Source organism: Onychomys torridus, chromosome 3, assembly GCF_903995425.1.
Source record: "Onychomys torridus chromosome 3, mOncTor1.1, whole genome shotgun sequence".
Classification (NCBI taxonomy): domain Eukaryota; kingdom Metazoa; phylum Chordata; class Mammalia; order Rodentia; family Cricetidae; genus Onychomys; species Onychomys torridus.
The window spans coordinates 739,073-755,156 of NC_050445.1; the positions used below are offsets into that span (position 1 = coordinate 739,073).

The following is a 16,084-nucleotide window of genomic DNA, read 5'->3' on the forward strand; positions in this document are numbered from 1 at the left end:
GTCGCCCAGCACAGGACGCCGCCGGAGACCACCGTTCTCAGGCCAGCAGAGCTCAGCGCACAGATTCACCGCTCAGGGACGCTCGTCCGCGGGCGAGGTCAGACCCTGGCTATTGGCTCCGGAGAACAAAGGGGCCGCCCCGCGGGCTGCTCCGATAGGGCCGGGAGTGTCATCTGAGCCGCACAGCCAATCCGCAGACAGAGCTATGCAGGGCGGCCAGCCAATCACGGGCGCCTACCCGCCCCGCCTGCCCCGGGACTGGCCGTGGCCGGGAGCCGGGTGCCCAAGTCGCCCCTTGCGTAGCAGTTCCCGTTAACCTTAGCTACAAAGTCAAAGGTATTTATTTCCCAGGCCCCCACCCCACCCCGAGTCCCTGTGCATTCCGGCAGGAGGGGCGGTGCAGGGATGGACCAGCGCCCGGCCGCTGCTCCGTTGCTGCTCCGGAGCTGCTCCGCTGTCCCGGGCTGAAGAGGAAGGATGGGTCCGGGGCCTTGAGGTGCCCCGAGTCCCGCGCGCACCTCAGTCCCAGGTCCCAACTTTCTGCACCACCAGCACCCAGCCTGGCAGCGGGGAGAGACCTGAGGCTGGCTGGGAGGGCGGCAGGCCAGGGCAGCGAGGTCAAGGGGTAGGACGGTTGGAGAGCGGAGAGTCTCCGCGCCGCCCCTCTGGTGGTTCTGAGTTCTCTGTCTGCCCACCCCACCCCCACCCCCGCGTAGACGCGCTTCTGGAGACAGGAACCCCAGTGTTGGTTACAGAAAGGCTTAGAGTAGGTGATCCCCAAGTGAGCGATTCCGTGACCTGGGATGAGGATGGAGGTGGAGAACAAGCGAGAGAAGTTACAGCTGTGTGCGCGTTTTCGGGGGGAGGGGGTTCCCGAGACTATTCAAGTAAAATGGTTGCAGCAGCTTCAGTGGGTGTGATGTCCGGCGACCTAGATCCAGAATGGTCTCCAGCTGCAGCGGAGGCTGGGTGTGGTCACCTGAGGTTGGAGGCAAGTGACAATCCAGGCTCCGCATTTTTGTTTGTCCCGTTTTGTTTCTTACCTGTGTAAAGCGATTGCATGAAAACGGTCCATAGCATTTGTGTCCTGCCAGTTCCACGGCTCCATGGTTCTGTGCTTCTCCCAGTCAGTTGTGGCTGAGGAACTGACATTTATTTAAATAAGCCCTCATAACCGTGTTTTGCAGTGGTCTACAAGGCTGGGCCCGGATTGTTGTGCTGCGGTAGAGGCATTCTGTATCAGGGAGTGTTTGATCTTCGGTGATAACAGAAAACACTGATGAGGACAGTTACCCTAAGTACTTGTTTGGATGACATAGAAACATTAGCTTTGTCTGTCTCTGGGAAGGGGTATGGGCAAGGTCACTGCCAGACAGGTCAGAGGCGTGCAGGTGGGTGAGGAGACAAGAAACCTGGGTATTGGGTGATAACATATATGGGGCAATGGGGAAAGGTAACCAGAGACTAAATTTTGAATGACCTTGCCAAGATGTTTTGGCTAAATCTCCAAGTGTCTGGGAGCCCTTGAAGTATGTTAAGGGAGTAAAATGTTCAAATTTCAGTTTTAGAAAAATATTTGGGTTCTAGGTGGCAGATGGATTGGAGGGACCAAGAAAATCAGTAAAACTTTCAGGTTATATTTATTGTGTGTGGGGGGGGGGGGGGGAGGGAGGAAAGGAGAGAGAGAGAGAGAGAGAGAGAGAGAGAGAGAGAGAAGAAGAAGAAGAAGAAGAAGAAGAAGAAGAAGAAGAAGAAGAAGAAGAAGAAAGGAGAGGAGAGAAGAGAACACAGTTTTGGGAGTTGGCTCTCACACTCTACCACGTGGATCACATGGGTTCTGGGTATCAGACTTAGGTCAACAGGTTTACATGTCAAGCACTTTTACCCACTAAGCCAGTGGTTCTCAACCTTCCTAAGGCTTCAACCCTTTAATACAGTTCCTTGTGTTGTGACCCCCAACCATAAAATGTTTTGAAGTTACTACTTCATAACTGTAATTTTGCTACTGTTAGAATTGGTCTATAAGTATCTGTTTTCTGATGGTCTTAGGCGACCCATAGGTTGAGAACTAATGCACTAAGTGATCTCACTGACTTTTTAAAGTAATTTAAGTGAGAAACAGTGAGAACTGAACTTAGAATTGACAGGTGGGGTTCCTGATTCCCGTTCTAGGTGTGATGTGGAAGCCTGGAAGGACTTTGCCATACTTGGGTGTGGGCTCAAGGGAGAAACTTGGGTTGATGATTTAGACTTGGGTTAACTCAGCTCACCCAAAGTGGGTAGAGGGGAAAGGATCTGCTGCTTTCATGTGGGCTAGGCCCTGGAGGAGCTCACACTGCACAGACTGCTGGGCACAATCTAGTCATCATATCCCATAAAGCAACTCAGGGCTTCCTCCCTCCCTAAGTTCTATTTCTTAGAGTAAATGTGTTAATATGGCTCTGGATATTCAAAGACTTTAAAAAATTTTTCAAAGATAGGGTTTTATGTAACCCAGGCTACTGTTGAACCTGAAATGTAGCTTAGGCTGGCCTTGAACTCCTGGGGTTCCTGTTTACTGAAAGCTTGGATTACATGAAGTTCCTACTATATTCAACTTTGAGAAGACTTTATCAAGATTGCTTCTGTTTCTGTTGTCACAAGTGGATGTGTAGTGATTTGTGTTGATGTGCCTCACATCGGCATGCCTGTATGATGCTGGAAATGCATCATTTTAAAGAGACTTATTTTTGCTTTATGTGTCCGGGTGCTTTGCCTGTGTGTATCTCTATGCACCACATACATGCAGGCAGACCAGAGAGGGAGTAAGATGTTCTAGAACTGGAGTTACACACTGGTGTCACGTGGTTGCTGGGAACAGAACCCCATCCTCTGCAAGAGTGGCAAGTGCTCTTAACTACCAGGTCACCTCTCCAGCCTCCGTGCCTGTTTTAGACACTTTCCTGTGTTTACAAGTCCAGTCCTCCAGCCCTCCACGTGTCTGGGGGACACGCTGCAGTGTTGCCCGGCTCCCAGTGCGTGTTTGAAACTGCAGCTAATACAGGACTGTACTCAGTCTTTTCTGGCACATACATCTGACAGTCTACTTTATACATGAGACACAGAGAGGGGGTAAGATCAATAAATGTTACAATATAACAGTTATGACAGTGTGCTATAATAAATGTCATGGGGTTCTTGGGTCTCTCAAAAGGTCTTTTCTATTCTACCAGGTGAGGTTGGCCATGGCTAACTGGATCTGGAAAGCACACTGTGGGTGAAGGGGTTACTGTGCAGTATGGCAGGTATCCATTCTGTGTCTTTGAACTTGTGTTTCTCAGCTTCCTGTTGGCCGTTGGTCATGTTTGACTGAAATCCATTCCCAGGCAGAGTAGATGTGTTGGTGGTGACAAAGGACTGGAGCCAGAGGAGAGTCTGCTTTAAGTCTTCACCCTAACTACCCAGTTCAGTGTGTGTGGGCCCTTTTGTGTCAGGGCTCCAGCCAGGCAAGGCTGTGCCCTCCTATATCTCACCCCCAGGAAGACAGCAGTGGCCTTGGCTGTCAGTCACAGTGGGACAACCACATGTGGCCTTTGAGCACTTCCATGTGACCAGCATGCTTGAGAAACTGAATTTTAAAAGTAAATTTATTTGAATTTAAGGATGCTTGTTGTTGTATCTATTAATGGTTTGTGTATTTTTATTTTAAGGGCATTGGTGTTTCACCTGCATGTATGTCTGTGTGAGGGTGTCAGATCCCCTGGAGCTGAAGTTACAGGCAGTATGAACTGCCATGTGTGCTGGGAGTTGAACCCTGGTCCTCTGGAAGTACAGCCAGTGCTCTTAACCTAGGAACCATCTTTCCAGCTCCTCTGAATTTAAATAACCACATTTGGGCATAGAAGGCAAACTCCTGAAACTGAGGGACTAGGGTTTTAGGTTTGTCTTGGCTGCTGGTGCCCTCCAGGTAAGTCTCGTACTTTCCCTTGGAGGCTACATAGTTTTGGAGAGTGCTCCATCTGTCCCCCCCAATCTATCCTGATGCCACCATTTACATGACCCCTGGCAGGATTTCCTTAGCTAAAGGACAATGTGGGCTTTGCTTGCTGAGTGCTTGATACTTGTCCGTTTTTTAGCAGCTAGTGATATTCTCCTTGTTCGAGCTGACACTTCCTCTCTCTTTCCCCAGGTCACTGTCAAGGAAGCCCGTGACCCCATCCTCAGATCCCTGTGGGCTTGGGTGATGCACATCCTCTTCCCCAGGGGAGAGCTAAGAACCTCCTTGGCACAGAGGTACAATTGTTCCCCTCACCCGTCCCTCTGCCGATGCCCTGGGGAGGCTGGCAGGCAGGGAAAGCAGGCAGAAGGATGATGTCACTGGTGGGTGCCCTGAGGACAGGCAGGGTCAGGGAGCGCTGGGAAAGATGTGTTTGCAAGAAAGGAAAGTGGGGGTCGGGGGGAGGACAGTGGCCATGTGGGGAGGGCCCTGAGGCAGGCTGTCTCCTGCCTGGGTCTCCGGGAAGGTAAAGAGGAGTAGATGAGAGCTCAATGGGATTGGGACCTCGTGGGACCTCTGGGCTGAGAAAAGCCAGTGGCCCGGCTTTTGTCATCGTAAGACCTGCTCTGCTGGTGATGAGATACGAAGTCCAGAAGTACTGTCCACTTCTCACTTCCATTCCCGGGCAGGAGGAGGAGGGGTGAGTGGGGAGACCTGGACAGGTCCCTGAGTTGCTTGTCTCTGTCACTGGGCCTCACTTCATTTCTTCTTCTTCACCCCGTGTCTATGCTGACACCAGCGTCCCTTGTTACCCCCGTGTCCCAGCCCTCACGGCCTGCTGCAGGCCACAGTCTCCTCTGTTTCTGCAGTTGGCAGAGCAGCTGATGGCCTGGGGACTTCCCATCAGCGGAGTTCACAGCCAAACCATAACCTGACCCAGTGTGGGTCTCCAGGCTCCAGCAGGCCACAGGAAGATGGAGGTGGTCAGAGACCTTATCTTGTGTATGTCCTGTGCTCGTAGTTCTCATGGTGATGGAAAGAAGAGAGGGTCAAGACTGGGGTTCAGGCCCCCTGTGGTAGGCCAGCCTGTCTTCCTGTCTCTTGAGGCTGTGGGGGTACCACTTAGCTCCTATGTCTGGCTAGGGTGTTCAGGTGGAAAGCCTGCTCACTTGCTTCCTGGGTGTCTCTCCTGTCAGCTGACTGGTGTGTCAGGTGGGTTATGGGGAGGGACAGTGTCAGTGGCATGGCAGATGATGGAATGAGAGACACACTGGGAGGGTGTGCCATGGGGACATGGAGGACTTGAGGAGTCCCTGAGCCGGGCCCACCCTGGACTTGGCTTTCCTAGCCTGTGTTCTGCAGACATGTAACACTTGAGCATACAGGAAGTAGGTCTCAAAAGACATGGCCTGCCTCCACATATCTCTGTCTTTTCTGTATCCCCCCATTTCTCTCCTCATCCCTTCAGGCCTGTGTGGGTCTCCTTCCTTCTTTTCCCACGTCTGTTCCTGCTGAGACCCCAGAAGAGTTGCCCTTCCTGCCTGATGTGGCCTGGCTGTGCACAGGCTGGGTCACCGGGAACCAAACCCTTATGGTTCCACTTTTGAAACAGTTCTTAGAAGCCAGGGTGGATGAAGTGGTGCTCTGGCTGGGCGGTTTAGGGATGCTCTGACTGGGTGGTTTAGGGGTGCTCTGGCTGGGTGGTTTAGGGTCTCAGGTGTGGTGTAGGTCGAATCCTGACCCTCTAGCTCTGTTCTGCCTGCCAGGCCTGCCCTCTCTCAGTCTGGCCAGGTGACCTGCGTTTATGGTCCTCTAGGCCTCTTGAGGTGGTCTCCAAGGTGTGGGATGCAGAAACTCACATACATAAATAGAGGGAGCTCCAGTCCCCAGATGTCCCTCTGGGGCTTGCCTTCAGCTTCCTGCTGCTCCCTCCTCTCTGCCACCAGGGGGTCTCAGCATCTCTGAGAAAATGCAGTGAGAGTGCTTCCCAGACCCCCATGCAGAAACAGAACCACAAACAAAGCCTGCTGCCTCCACAGAAGAGCCCCACTGGGGTAGAGGAGAAAGAAAGGTTGGGCCCCCGCCCCCCCTTGGGTAAATGTTAGTGTGAATGATAACTTGGCTAGACAGTGGAACTCAAGCTCCAGATGTAGCCCAGGCAGATGCCTCCCACTGCACAAGCATGTTCTCACAACAAATCATGGCTGGCCGTCAGACAGGAGGATGTCACATGTCACATGAGTCTACCTGGTCATTGGGGTGACCATCCGTTAGGTAATTGCCCTTATCCAAATTAAAAATAAATACCATGTTTTTCCTCAGTATCAGAGCTTTATTGGGGGGACGGACAGAAGAGTGACCAGGCCTGTGAAAGACACGTGTGGGAGAGAGAGGGGCGGGGAGGAGAAGAGAGCAGAAGGCAAACGTCATATTTTTATGAAAGAAAGGAAAAGTTTGCTGCCCAGGTGCTAGCCTGCCAGAGGGAGGCATCCAACTTTCTTGAGAAGAGAGGCCTCTGGCTTCCTGCCTGCTTTATCTCCAATGGATGGCTCCCGGCCCTTGAAGAAGACAGTGGGTTGTTAAGCTTATGTAGAGGCTTATTTAGTTTTGAAAAGATTTACATTTGTTTAGAGAGGACAGAGCCAGAGCTTAACAACTAGAAATTTCTAAAGAAGATGCTCCCAGAAAAGGAAATATTTCCTCCCCGCCTTGCATCCGGGGTTTGCATTTCTAGTCAGGGCTCTGATTTCTAGTCTGGGGAAGCACTCCCAGAACAAACTCAGGAATGTGGCCTGGGGGACGTCTTATTGAGGGCTGGTCTCTAGGGCCCAGAGTTGGTTTTCTAGTGCAGATAACGCAAACAAAGGTACCCAGAAGTCCCTGTCTGGGGCTACGTGAAACCAGCTTTGGATTTCTATAGGGCAACCAGCCACAAAGTCCTGGTTGTGCTAAGGGGGAATTGTTGGGTGAAGCTGGACCCCAACCTTAGGAGAGACAGTCACACCAACGTGGTGGATAGCATGAGCCCACCTGTGAGCGCTCAAAGCCATGTTTGGGAATACACAGACCAGAAAAGAGCCTGTCAGGTGGTAAAACCTGTTGGAGGTGAGCTGGGGAGTGTAGCTCAGTTGGTAGAGTGGATGCAGAGCATGCTGGGAGCCTTGAGTTCTATCTATCCCTAGATGGCATAGAAAGCCAGGCCTGGTGGCACAGGTCTGTAACGGTGGCTCTAGGGAGATGGAGTTGGAGGCTGTGAACTGAAGGCCATCCTTGAGTGCACAGCAAACAAGGCCAGCCTGGTCTACACAAGACAGTGCCTCACACTCTCCTCAACTTGGGGGATGGAAAGGAAAAGTGAGGGGTCCCAGGGCAAGCCAGCTGCTCTGGTAAGGTGATGTTCAAGCAGAAGGAAGGAAGAGTGAGGCGGGCCGAGATTATAGGGAGGGACAGAGCAGAGGGATCAAAGCCTGGGGCATCCAAGCAGCCATGTGGTCTGTCTCAGGCCGTACCCCAGCTATAAAGGGAAGCAGTTAGAGATTTTCAAAAGATGATTGTAAAATAAGGTTGATGAATGCTGGATCATGAACTAGGGAGTGGTGAGCCAGCATGTTCTTGGTGGTGGTGGCGGAGGCGGCTGTGAGATGTCATGAAGGGGTTTGTTCTAGGATATTGGAAGACTTTCCCACTGACGTAGGAAATGTGGGAGATGGTCTGCTTTCCCGGTTGTTTTAGTTTTGTTGATAGTGTTGGGATGGAATTCCAGGCCTTGCACATGCTAGGCAAGCACTCTGCCGCAGTCACATCCCCAGCCCCTCCAGGTGTCTTCTTGAACAGGTCCCCCATATCTAACCTCACCTGAGGTACCTGGCTCTCAGGTGCCATGCCCTTCATATGACCTCTACCCATGCCGAGGGTATGGATTCTGAGGCTTTGGCGTGGGAGTTATGGAATTTGCACACATTCAGCTGTTTAGCCATCTCTGTATCTCTGGGCACATCAAGGCCTCTCTCAGGCCCAGTTTCTTCTTTGTCCATGAGAATTGTGCCCACTTACCTTCCCATCTGCACATTTCACCCAGGAGTGAATAGAACTCTGAACAAAAGCATGGGCTGTGAGATGGGAGAGCGCTGGGAAAATGGGTTTTCACTGTGCCGCTGACCATTCTTTCTCTTTTCTTCCATCTTACCCCAGGGGGCAGGGCTGAGACCTCATCAGCACTGATGCAGGGGGAGGTCTGCAGGGATGGAGAGCATCCTCGTTGCCAATGGCTCAGGTAAGAGAAGTCAGCCTCCCCCTCCCAAACCCTTACCCTCCTCGGAGCCAAATGTAAGTTGCCTCCCTCAACCAGTATCTTCTAGAATGTAGGATTTCGGTGTGGGGACCAGGACTTTGGAGGTCATCCAAAGAATAAACAAAGACAGTAATGTTGGGAGCATAAAGAAGGCAAAGCCAGCCCTGTGAGACACAGAAGGCCGGGTAAAAAGCGGGGTGCCGTTTTCAGTGCTGGGACTGGGATTTGACGACGCCTTGCCAGTTAGACTTGGGGAATGAGCTCTCTGGGTAGGGCGGTTGGCTAAGAGAAGCTGTTGTTTATGACCATCAAGCCAGACTACTAGAGATCCCAGGGTCACGCAGAGTTCAGGGTCCTCATCATTCTGCAGGCTGCTGTGATGTCAAGCAGCAGGCAGTCTGGGGGTTTCCCAGGCCAATGCTTCCTGGAGTGGAAAAATTTCCTGCCTGGCATTCTGTTATGAGAATGGGGAGCAGTGCCTGTAGGCCTGAGACTTTCATCACACTTGTGCGCCATGGGGCAGGCAGAAGTTCAAGCACACTCCCTTCCTCAGCCGTGGACCTATGGGGTCTGTGCTGGGTCCAGATCCCTCTATGCTCTGAAGCAGGCGGCTGGAGAAGAGCTCTGTCCAGGGTCATCTTTCCGGTTGGATGTCAAGGCTAAGCTTAACTAGATAAGGCATTAAACATGGGGGCCTCTGGGTTATTTCAATAGACACTGTGTCAATCAGGGACAGTGATCTCTTTTCATTGAATAAACCTCAGACTCACTGGCAGGTTAGATACTTGGCACCAAATACTTCCTTTGCCCGGATTTCAGTGCAGGTCAGGGGACAGTCCTATAATCAGTTTAACTCATTACACTTGGATATTCAATTCCTGCCAATATAGAATTGAAGCCACTGCCTGCCTTCTTAAGCATGGCTTACTGGAATGAATTCTCATGACCAGGCACAGAGAAGACCAAAATTTATTTAGAACTGATTTTTATTAATGCTATGCACCAGGAATCTATTGTATTTTCCCTAAAAGAAAATGTCTTAGTTATTCTTCTGTTTCTGTGATGAAACACCATGACCAAGGCAACCTGTAAGAAAAATAGTTTGGCTTATGGTTTCAGAGGGTTAGAGTCCATAATGGTGGAGCGAGAGAACAGCTGAGGGTTCATGATCCACAACCATCAGACAGAGAGACAGACAGACAGACAGACAGAGAGGAGAGCACACTGGGAATGGCTCCAGTCTTTGGAAACCTCAAAGCCTCCCCCCAGTGACACATCTCTTCCAATAAGATCTCATTTCCTTGTACTAACTGGGGACCAAGATTTCAACTGTATGGTTCCCTTTGGTGGGCATTCTCATTCAAACTACCAAAGAAAGCGTTGGCACTCAGACCTTTGTCTCTTCAGTAAAGTTTAGTGGTTTTCTTTACAAACATTTTCTATGCTTTTTAAGACACTCACAATTTATAATGACTGTTGTCTGTTTTTAAAAGTGATTAATTTTGTATGCTTTTGTGTGTGACAGTCTTGCTGAACCATAGTATCACCATTTTGTTAGTGGGTTTTCTGGTATACCCAAGTTAATAATCATACGCACCTGAGAGTTTTTTTTTTTCTCTTTCAAGTATCTTTGTGTTTTTCTCTTCTATCTTTGGCTGATTCCTCAGGGTTAAAAAGTATCAATGAGAATACGTGTCCTTATTGTGTTCTGAATACTGTCTTCTATCCCTTGCTGCTGACTAGAAAGCTTGCTGTAGTGTTAGTATACATTTTTTGTCATCTTGAATTTCCTTATATCCCTAGTTTGCTAATGTCCTCCCTCCTGAAATGCCTGAAATTTTTTCTTTTTTTTTTTTTCTTTTTTTGAGACAGGGTTTCTTTGCATAGCTTTGGAAACCAGGCTGGCCTCGAACTCACAGAGATCCGCCTGCCTCTGCCTCTCGAGTGCTGGGATTAAAGGCGTGCACCACCACCACCGCCTGGCAAATAAATGTATGAAGTATAATTTTTTTTTTAGATTTATTTATTTATTATGTATACAGAAGAGGGCACTAGATCTCATTGCAGATGGTTGTGAGCCACCATGTGGTTGCTGGGAATTGAACTCAGGACCTCTGGAAGAGCAGTCGGTGCTTTTAACCTCTGAGCCATCTCTCCAGCTCCGATGACTGAAATTTTTCATGTGACTTTTTCTGCATCTGTTGGAAATGCTGTAAGGTAGACTTTTTTTTTTTTTTTAATATGCCAGGGAATCAATTACAGGCCTTGTGCTGCTAGCAAGCACTCTACAACCTCAGTTGATACTTCACCTTTAATAAGATAATATCGAGAGTTATATCAAGCCATCTTTACCTTTTCTGGGGAAAAATCCCAGCAAGGCTGTAATATTTCTAATTCTGCTGAACTTCTTTGCAAATGTGTGTGTTTGAGGGGCAGTGAAGCTGCAATTCCTGCCTATTCCCATTCTTCTGTGCCTGTCTTGTCGATGCTCCCTGCCCTCATCCTCTCCTCTCCCCTTCCTCCTTCCCTCCTAGTTACTGACTAGTTCTTATCAATTAAAACACATTTTTGTTTTTGAGTGCTGAGTGTGTGTCTGTGAGTGTGCACCTGTGAGTGTGCACCGCACATGTGCAGGCTCCCACAGACTCCAGGAGAGAACGGCAGATCCCGAGAGCTAGAGTTACAGCGGGTTTGAGTCACCCCACCTGAATGCTGAAGCCGAATTCAGAGCAGGACATGCTCTTCAATGCTGAGCCATCTCTCGTACTTCCTTTGAACTTTTTATAGTGTGTTGATACAGCTATGTAGTTTATAACCCAGTTTGGGCTAGAATTCAGCTTTCACGTTAATCTCTTGTAAACATTTATATAATCAATTTTTTTAACCTGCTCTTATTTAAAATCATTTTAAAATGTGTTTTTATTTTTAAATTATTTATTTTTGTTCTTTTAAAATGGTCTCTTTAGGGAGCTTATGTAGCCCTGGTTGTCCTGGAACTTACTATGTAGGTGAGGCTAGCCTCAAACTCACAGAGCTCTGCCTCCTTCTGCTTCCCAAGTGTTGGGATTAAAGGATTACACTGCTATGCTAGGCCATTTTTATTATTTATTTATTTATTTATTTATTTATTTTATTTTTTGGGTTTTCAAGACAGGATTTCCCTGTGTAGCTTTGCACCTTTCCTGGAGCCCACTTGGTAACCCAGGCTGGCCTCAAACTCACAGAGATCCTCCTGCCTCTGCCTCCCTAGTGCTGGAATTAAAGGCATGTGCCACCACTGCCTGGCCATTTTTATTTTTATATGTATGCATATTTTGCCTGCATGTGTCTGTGCACCACATGCATGCAGTGCCCATAGAGGCCAGAAGACAACATCATTACAGTTGATTTATGAGCCGCCTTCTGGGCACTGGGAACTGAACCCTGGTCCTCTGGAAGAGCAACTGGTGCTCTTAACCACTGAGCCATCTCTTCAGTACTTTTAACCTGCTTTTGAATTCATTTTAATTTATATTTTCTTGTAATATTATTTACTTTATATTTATGAATTTAGTGATATAAAGGCTATATATGATATTTTAGTATTTTTTGAATCCTTTAGTACTTTGTGAGACTTTGCTTTTAACTCTATTAATCTTTTTTTTCTACTTCTTTGAATGTGTTGCTTTGCTGATGCTGAAGCTGAAATCTGTTGCTTGCAAATCTTCTTGGCTCATGACTATTTCATACTGCCTCCTTTTTATCAGCTGTGAGCTTCTTACTGGCAATAACACACAAAGGAAGGTGCACACGTTACATTCTTACAGAGCAGCCCACCTATGTAACCAGGACCTACATTAAAGAAGAACACAGATAGGACCTCAGAGCTGTTCCTCTGTGATGGGCCACGATCTAACTCACAATCGTTTTATCAGATTTGGTGTTTATATAAGTGAATTGCATCTATATGCTGTCCTTTCTAAAGCAGTCTTCACTAGCTTCTTACCACCGGGAGCCTGGGTGTAAGCTGTGGGCTGGTCGCTGTTGCCCTGAGCTCTAGTGCAGTGGTTCTCAACCCATGAGTTGTGATTCCTTTTCGGGTAAATGACCCTTTCATAGGGCCTGCATATCAGATATTTACATTATGATTCATAGTAGTAGCAAAATTACAGGTATGAAGTAACATTGAAATAATTGTATGGTTGGGGGTCACCACAGCATGAGGAACTGTATTAAAGGGTGGCAGCATTAGGAAGGTTGAGAACCGCAGCTCTAATGGATTACACTTTCACTAAAAGGGCATGGAATACCTTTTTCCATGCTGAGCCTTTGGGGCCTACCTCCTCATTCTTGGTTTTGTGAGAGAAAGATGGAGGCCCTTCCAGTGGTGTGTTCCTGCTCCATAGCTACTGCATTGGAGCAGGGGCCCTGCCAGTGGAGACAAAGGGTCGGTGACTCAGGGTGTGGTAGCCTTAACCACTGAGGGCCTGGGCATGCCTTTGCCTAGAAAGCTCCCAGTGTCCATTCTCCTAGAAAAAGAACAGCAAGTTTTAGTTTGGTGAGATGGGTCAGCAGGTGATATTCTTACAGGGCAGGAGATGGTCTTACAGGGCAGGAGATGGTCTAACAGGGCAGGAGATGGTCTAACAGGGCAAGCCTGACAGCCCAAGTTCAACACCCAAAACCTACATGAAAGTGGACCTCCACATATCGACTTTGCATCTGCCTACCCACACAAACACACACGTGCACACACATGTATACACACAGAGTTGCTTTTAAAAACAATGGTAATTTTGAACATTGGCCATTGTCTTTCTCTCTGGGTCAGGCAGCATCACTGCCTGGGTTCTTTAACATCTCTGCATCCGCTGGACCTTGGTTGGAGAAGGCAGGACAGCTTGTGCATGAGGGACCCCATGGCCTTGGCAAGCCAGCCGTGCACTTGTTTTTACTCTTCTGTGGGCTGTCACCTTCTGCCTGCCCATCTAGGTCCTTCAAGTCTTCCCTACCCTCATCTTTCTTATCCATGTTTTTCCCTCCATTGAAAACTGTTTTGCCTTCACTCTTTCAGCTGGCCCCACCCTTCCCCGCACCTCTTCCTCGCTAAGCTCTTTGCATCCCACGAAGATGTCTTCTGACTTCTCCCTTTGCCTCCGTAGGAGATGGGCTGCCGGGGATCAAGCAGGAGAAGCCAGAGTGGCTGCTGCAGACTGCCGTGTCTCAGGCCGCGCTTCCGGAGAAGGACAAGGAAAACATATTTCAGCAGCAGGGCGTCCTCCCACCGTGCCAGACCGTGGGGCGGCCCTGGGCTCTGGGGTCACAGGAGGAGATTGGAGGTGCATGGTGGGTCCCACCTCCTGAGCAGACTACTCGAGTTCCGGGGACAGCTCCAGGCCCTCTGAGCCCGGCACTTCCTGCGGGTGGGGGTCACTTCGTGTGTGTGGATTGTGGGAAAAGGTTCAGCTGGTGGTCATCCCTGAAGATCCACCAGCGCACACACACGGGCGAGAAGCCTTACCTCTGCAGCAAGTGTGGCAAGAGCTTCAGCCAGAAGCCTAACCTGGAGCGCCATCAGCGCCACCACACCGGCGAGAGGCCCTTCTGCTGCCCAGAGTGCACAAGACGCTTCAGTCAGAAGCAACACCTACTCAAGCACCAGAAGACGCACTCTCGCCCCGCCACCCACGCGTGTCCAGAATGCGAGCGCTGCTTCCGGCACCAAGTGGGCCTTCGCATCCATCAGCGAGCGCATGCCCGGGACCGCCTGGGTGCCCGTGTCAGCTTGCAGGAGATGCTCCGGTATGCTGCTGTGCGCCGCCGGGCCTACCGCCTGCGCCCTGGATCCCCACGCGGGCGCTCCGAGTGGGTCTGGCTGGGGCTCTGCCAGGGATGGTGGGGCCAGCACGGGGTACGGATAGCAGCCCATGGCCGCTTAGGTCCCAGTGAGCAGCGCCAGTTCATCTGTAATGAGTGCGGTAAGAGCTTCACGTGGTGGTCATCGCTGAATATCCATCAGCGCATCCATACAGGCGAGCGGCCCTACGCGTGCCCTGAATGCGGCCGCCGCTTCAGCCAGAAGCCCAACCTCACAAGGCACCTGCGCAACCACACGGGCGAGCGGCCGCACCCATGCTCGCACTGTGGCCGCAGCTTCCGCCAAAAGCAGCACCTGCTCAAGCACTTGCGCACACACCAGCCTGGCGCCCAGTCCGCAAGGTGCACCAGCTGTGGACAGAACTACCCCAGCCGTGCGGCACTGCGGGCCCACCAGCGAGTACATGCCACAGCAGAGCTGCTGCGTTCGCGGTCTGCAGTCCAGGGGGGTGTGCCTGGTTCAGAGCCACAAGCTGAGACTGCCCGGAGTGTGGCTGTGAAGCCCCACGGTCCCCAGGGTGTCAAGGAAGTGCTGTGTGGTCAGAGGTGCGAGACCCTGGCTGCACCCAGTGAGCAGCGCCAGTTCATCTGTAACGAGTGCGGCAAGAGCTTCTCATGGTGGTCAGCGCTCACCATCCACCAGCGCATCCACACTGGTGAGCGGCCCTATGCCTGCCCAGACTGCGGCCGCTGTTTCAGCCAAAAGCCCAACCTCACACGACACCGGCGCAACCACACCGGCGAGAGACCCTACCTGTGCACTGCCTGTGGCCGTGGATTCCGTCAAAAGCAGCATCTGCTCAAGCACCAGCGTGTGCATCGCGGAGCTCAGGCGCCACACCGCCACCCAGAGGAGGAGGAAGAGCTGTAGTGTGTGCAACTCCCCCCCCACCCCCAGGCTACCCTCCCGCCCCGTGCAGCTAATGGTGGTGGGTGGTAGAATGAGTGCCTGCAGGGTGTTATTTGGGGAACAGGAGGGCCAGGAATGCTGACTCTTGATGCTCCCCAAGTTAGAGCCCATTGCAAGGCTCCTCAAGGTTCCGAGGCCCGAGGATGGTATTCCAGAAGCCTGAAAAGTGGCTAGTGGGGGAGGTGAGATCAAAGTTCTGAGTGTCCGTGATGGGAATGTGTTCATTAGTACACCATTCAGAATTGGCCCTCAGCTGTAGGCACCTTGTGAAAGGCTGTTGGGATCCCTAGGAAAGCCTCCTTGTGTGAAATGGCCTGGAACTGATCAATGGTAACACTGCCCTGTCACATAGGCTACAAGATGGTTAGCGGGGTCATCCACATGGGAAGATGGTCACAGGCTCCAGGATACCAGCAATAGAGCAAAGGTTTTGGCTAGGAGGGGGTAATTATTTCCCCAGCACCAAGGACAGTGCCACCTGTGCGGTGTTGGATAATTTGATGGTCTCTCTCCAACTGAGTGTCATGGTGCTAGGTGTGGCAGACCCGGCCATAGAACTGATTGTGTGTATGGTGACTAAGGGTTGCGCCACAGTCACATGGTTTCAGCTGTAGCTTGGCTGCTTTGGAAAGTGGATGTGCAAGGGTGGGCCATCTGTTCCATGTGTGTGGGTTTCTATGGCTGACTTGGGTCCGTCCGTCCCCATACTGGTGTTGGAGGAAAATGAAGGACTGAATATTCCACGTGGTGTCACTGTCCTTTCTGAATCATCCTTACCTATGTATGTGTGCTCCCTATGAGTCCGAGGGTGTTTGTGAGGGTTGCCTTTCATGTGTCCTGTTCCTACCTGCTGCCCAGGCTGGAGAGTGGTTTTCTGTCATCTACTCTCCTTCAGGTCAGTTCCATGTGCCTTCCCACATACTGCCCCCTGCTCATCCCTCTGAGGTCACCTCTCCTCCCTGTGTAGAGCAGGGTAGCTGATGTCCTGGTGCTGCCAGAAGCCAAGGTCAAACCTCCCAGAGGGCTAAATTACTGATTTATGAGTATATCG

At 50.6% G+C, this 16,084-nt stretch overlaps 1 protein-coding gene across 9 annotated transcripts; it reads left to right on the plus strand.

Moving 5' to 3' along the window:
* The first annotated feature begins 250 nt into the window (after positions 1-250).
* On the plus strand, positions 251-15,776 carry Znf775 (zinc finger protein 775). 9 transcript variants are annotated; one of them, XM_036182453.1, is made up of 6 exons: positions 251-336; positions 4,169-4,272; positions 4,846-4,978; positions 5,445-5,603; positions 8,168-8,249; positions 13,409-15,776. In XM_036182453.1, the coding sequence occupies exons 5-6, from the start codon at positions 8,219-8,221 to the stop codon at positions 14,992-14,994; spliced, it is 1,617 nt and encodes a 538-aa protein (XP_036038346.1). In that variant the 5' UTR covers positions 251-336; positions 4,169-4,272; positions 4,846-4,978; positions 5,445-5,603; positions 8,168-8,218; the 3' UTR covers positions 14,995-15,776. The 9 variants fall into 9 exon arrangements, with proteins under 9 accessions (XP_036038346.1, XP_036038341.1, XP_036038345.1 ...); XM_036182448.1 differs by lacking the exons at positions 4,846-4,978; positions 5,445-5,603 and adding an exon at positions 3,213-3,284; XM_036182452.1 differs by lacking the exon at positions 5,445-5,603.
* Positions 15,777-16,084: the final 308 nt, after the last annotated feature.

What these genes read in the sequence shown, in the direction of transcription:
- Znf775 (XM_036182448.1), top strand. Translation starts at nt 8,219, where the DNA reads ATGGAGAGCATCCTCGTTGCCAATGGCTCAG. An exon ending in CCTCGTTGCCAATGGCTCAG is followed by an intron (nt 8,250 to 13,408) that starts GTAAGAGAAGTC and finishes TTGCCTCCGTAG; the next exon opens with GAGATGGGCTGCCGGGGATC.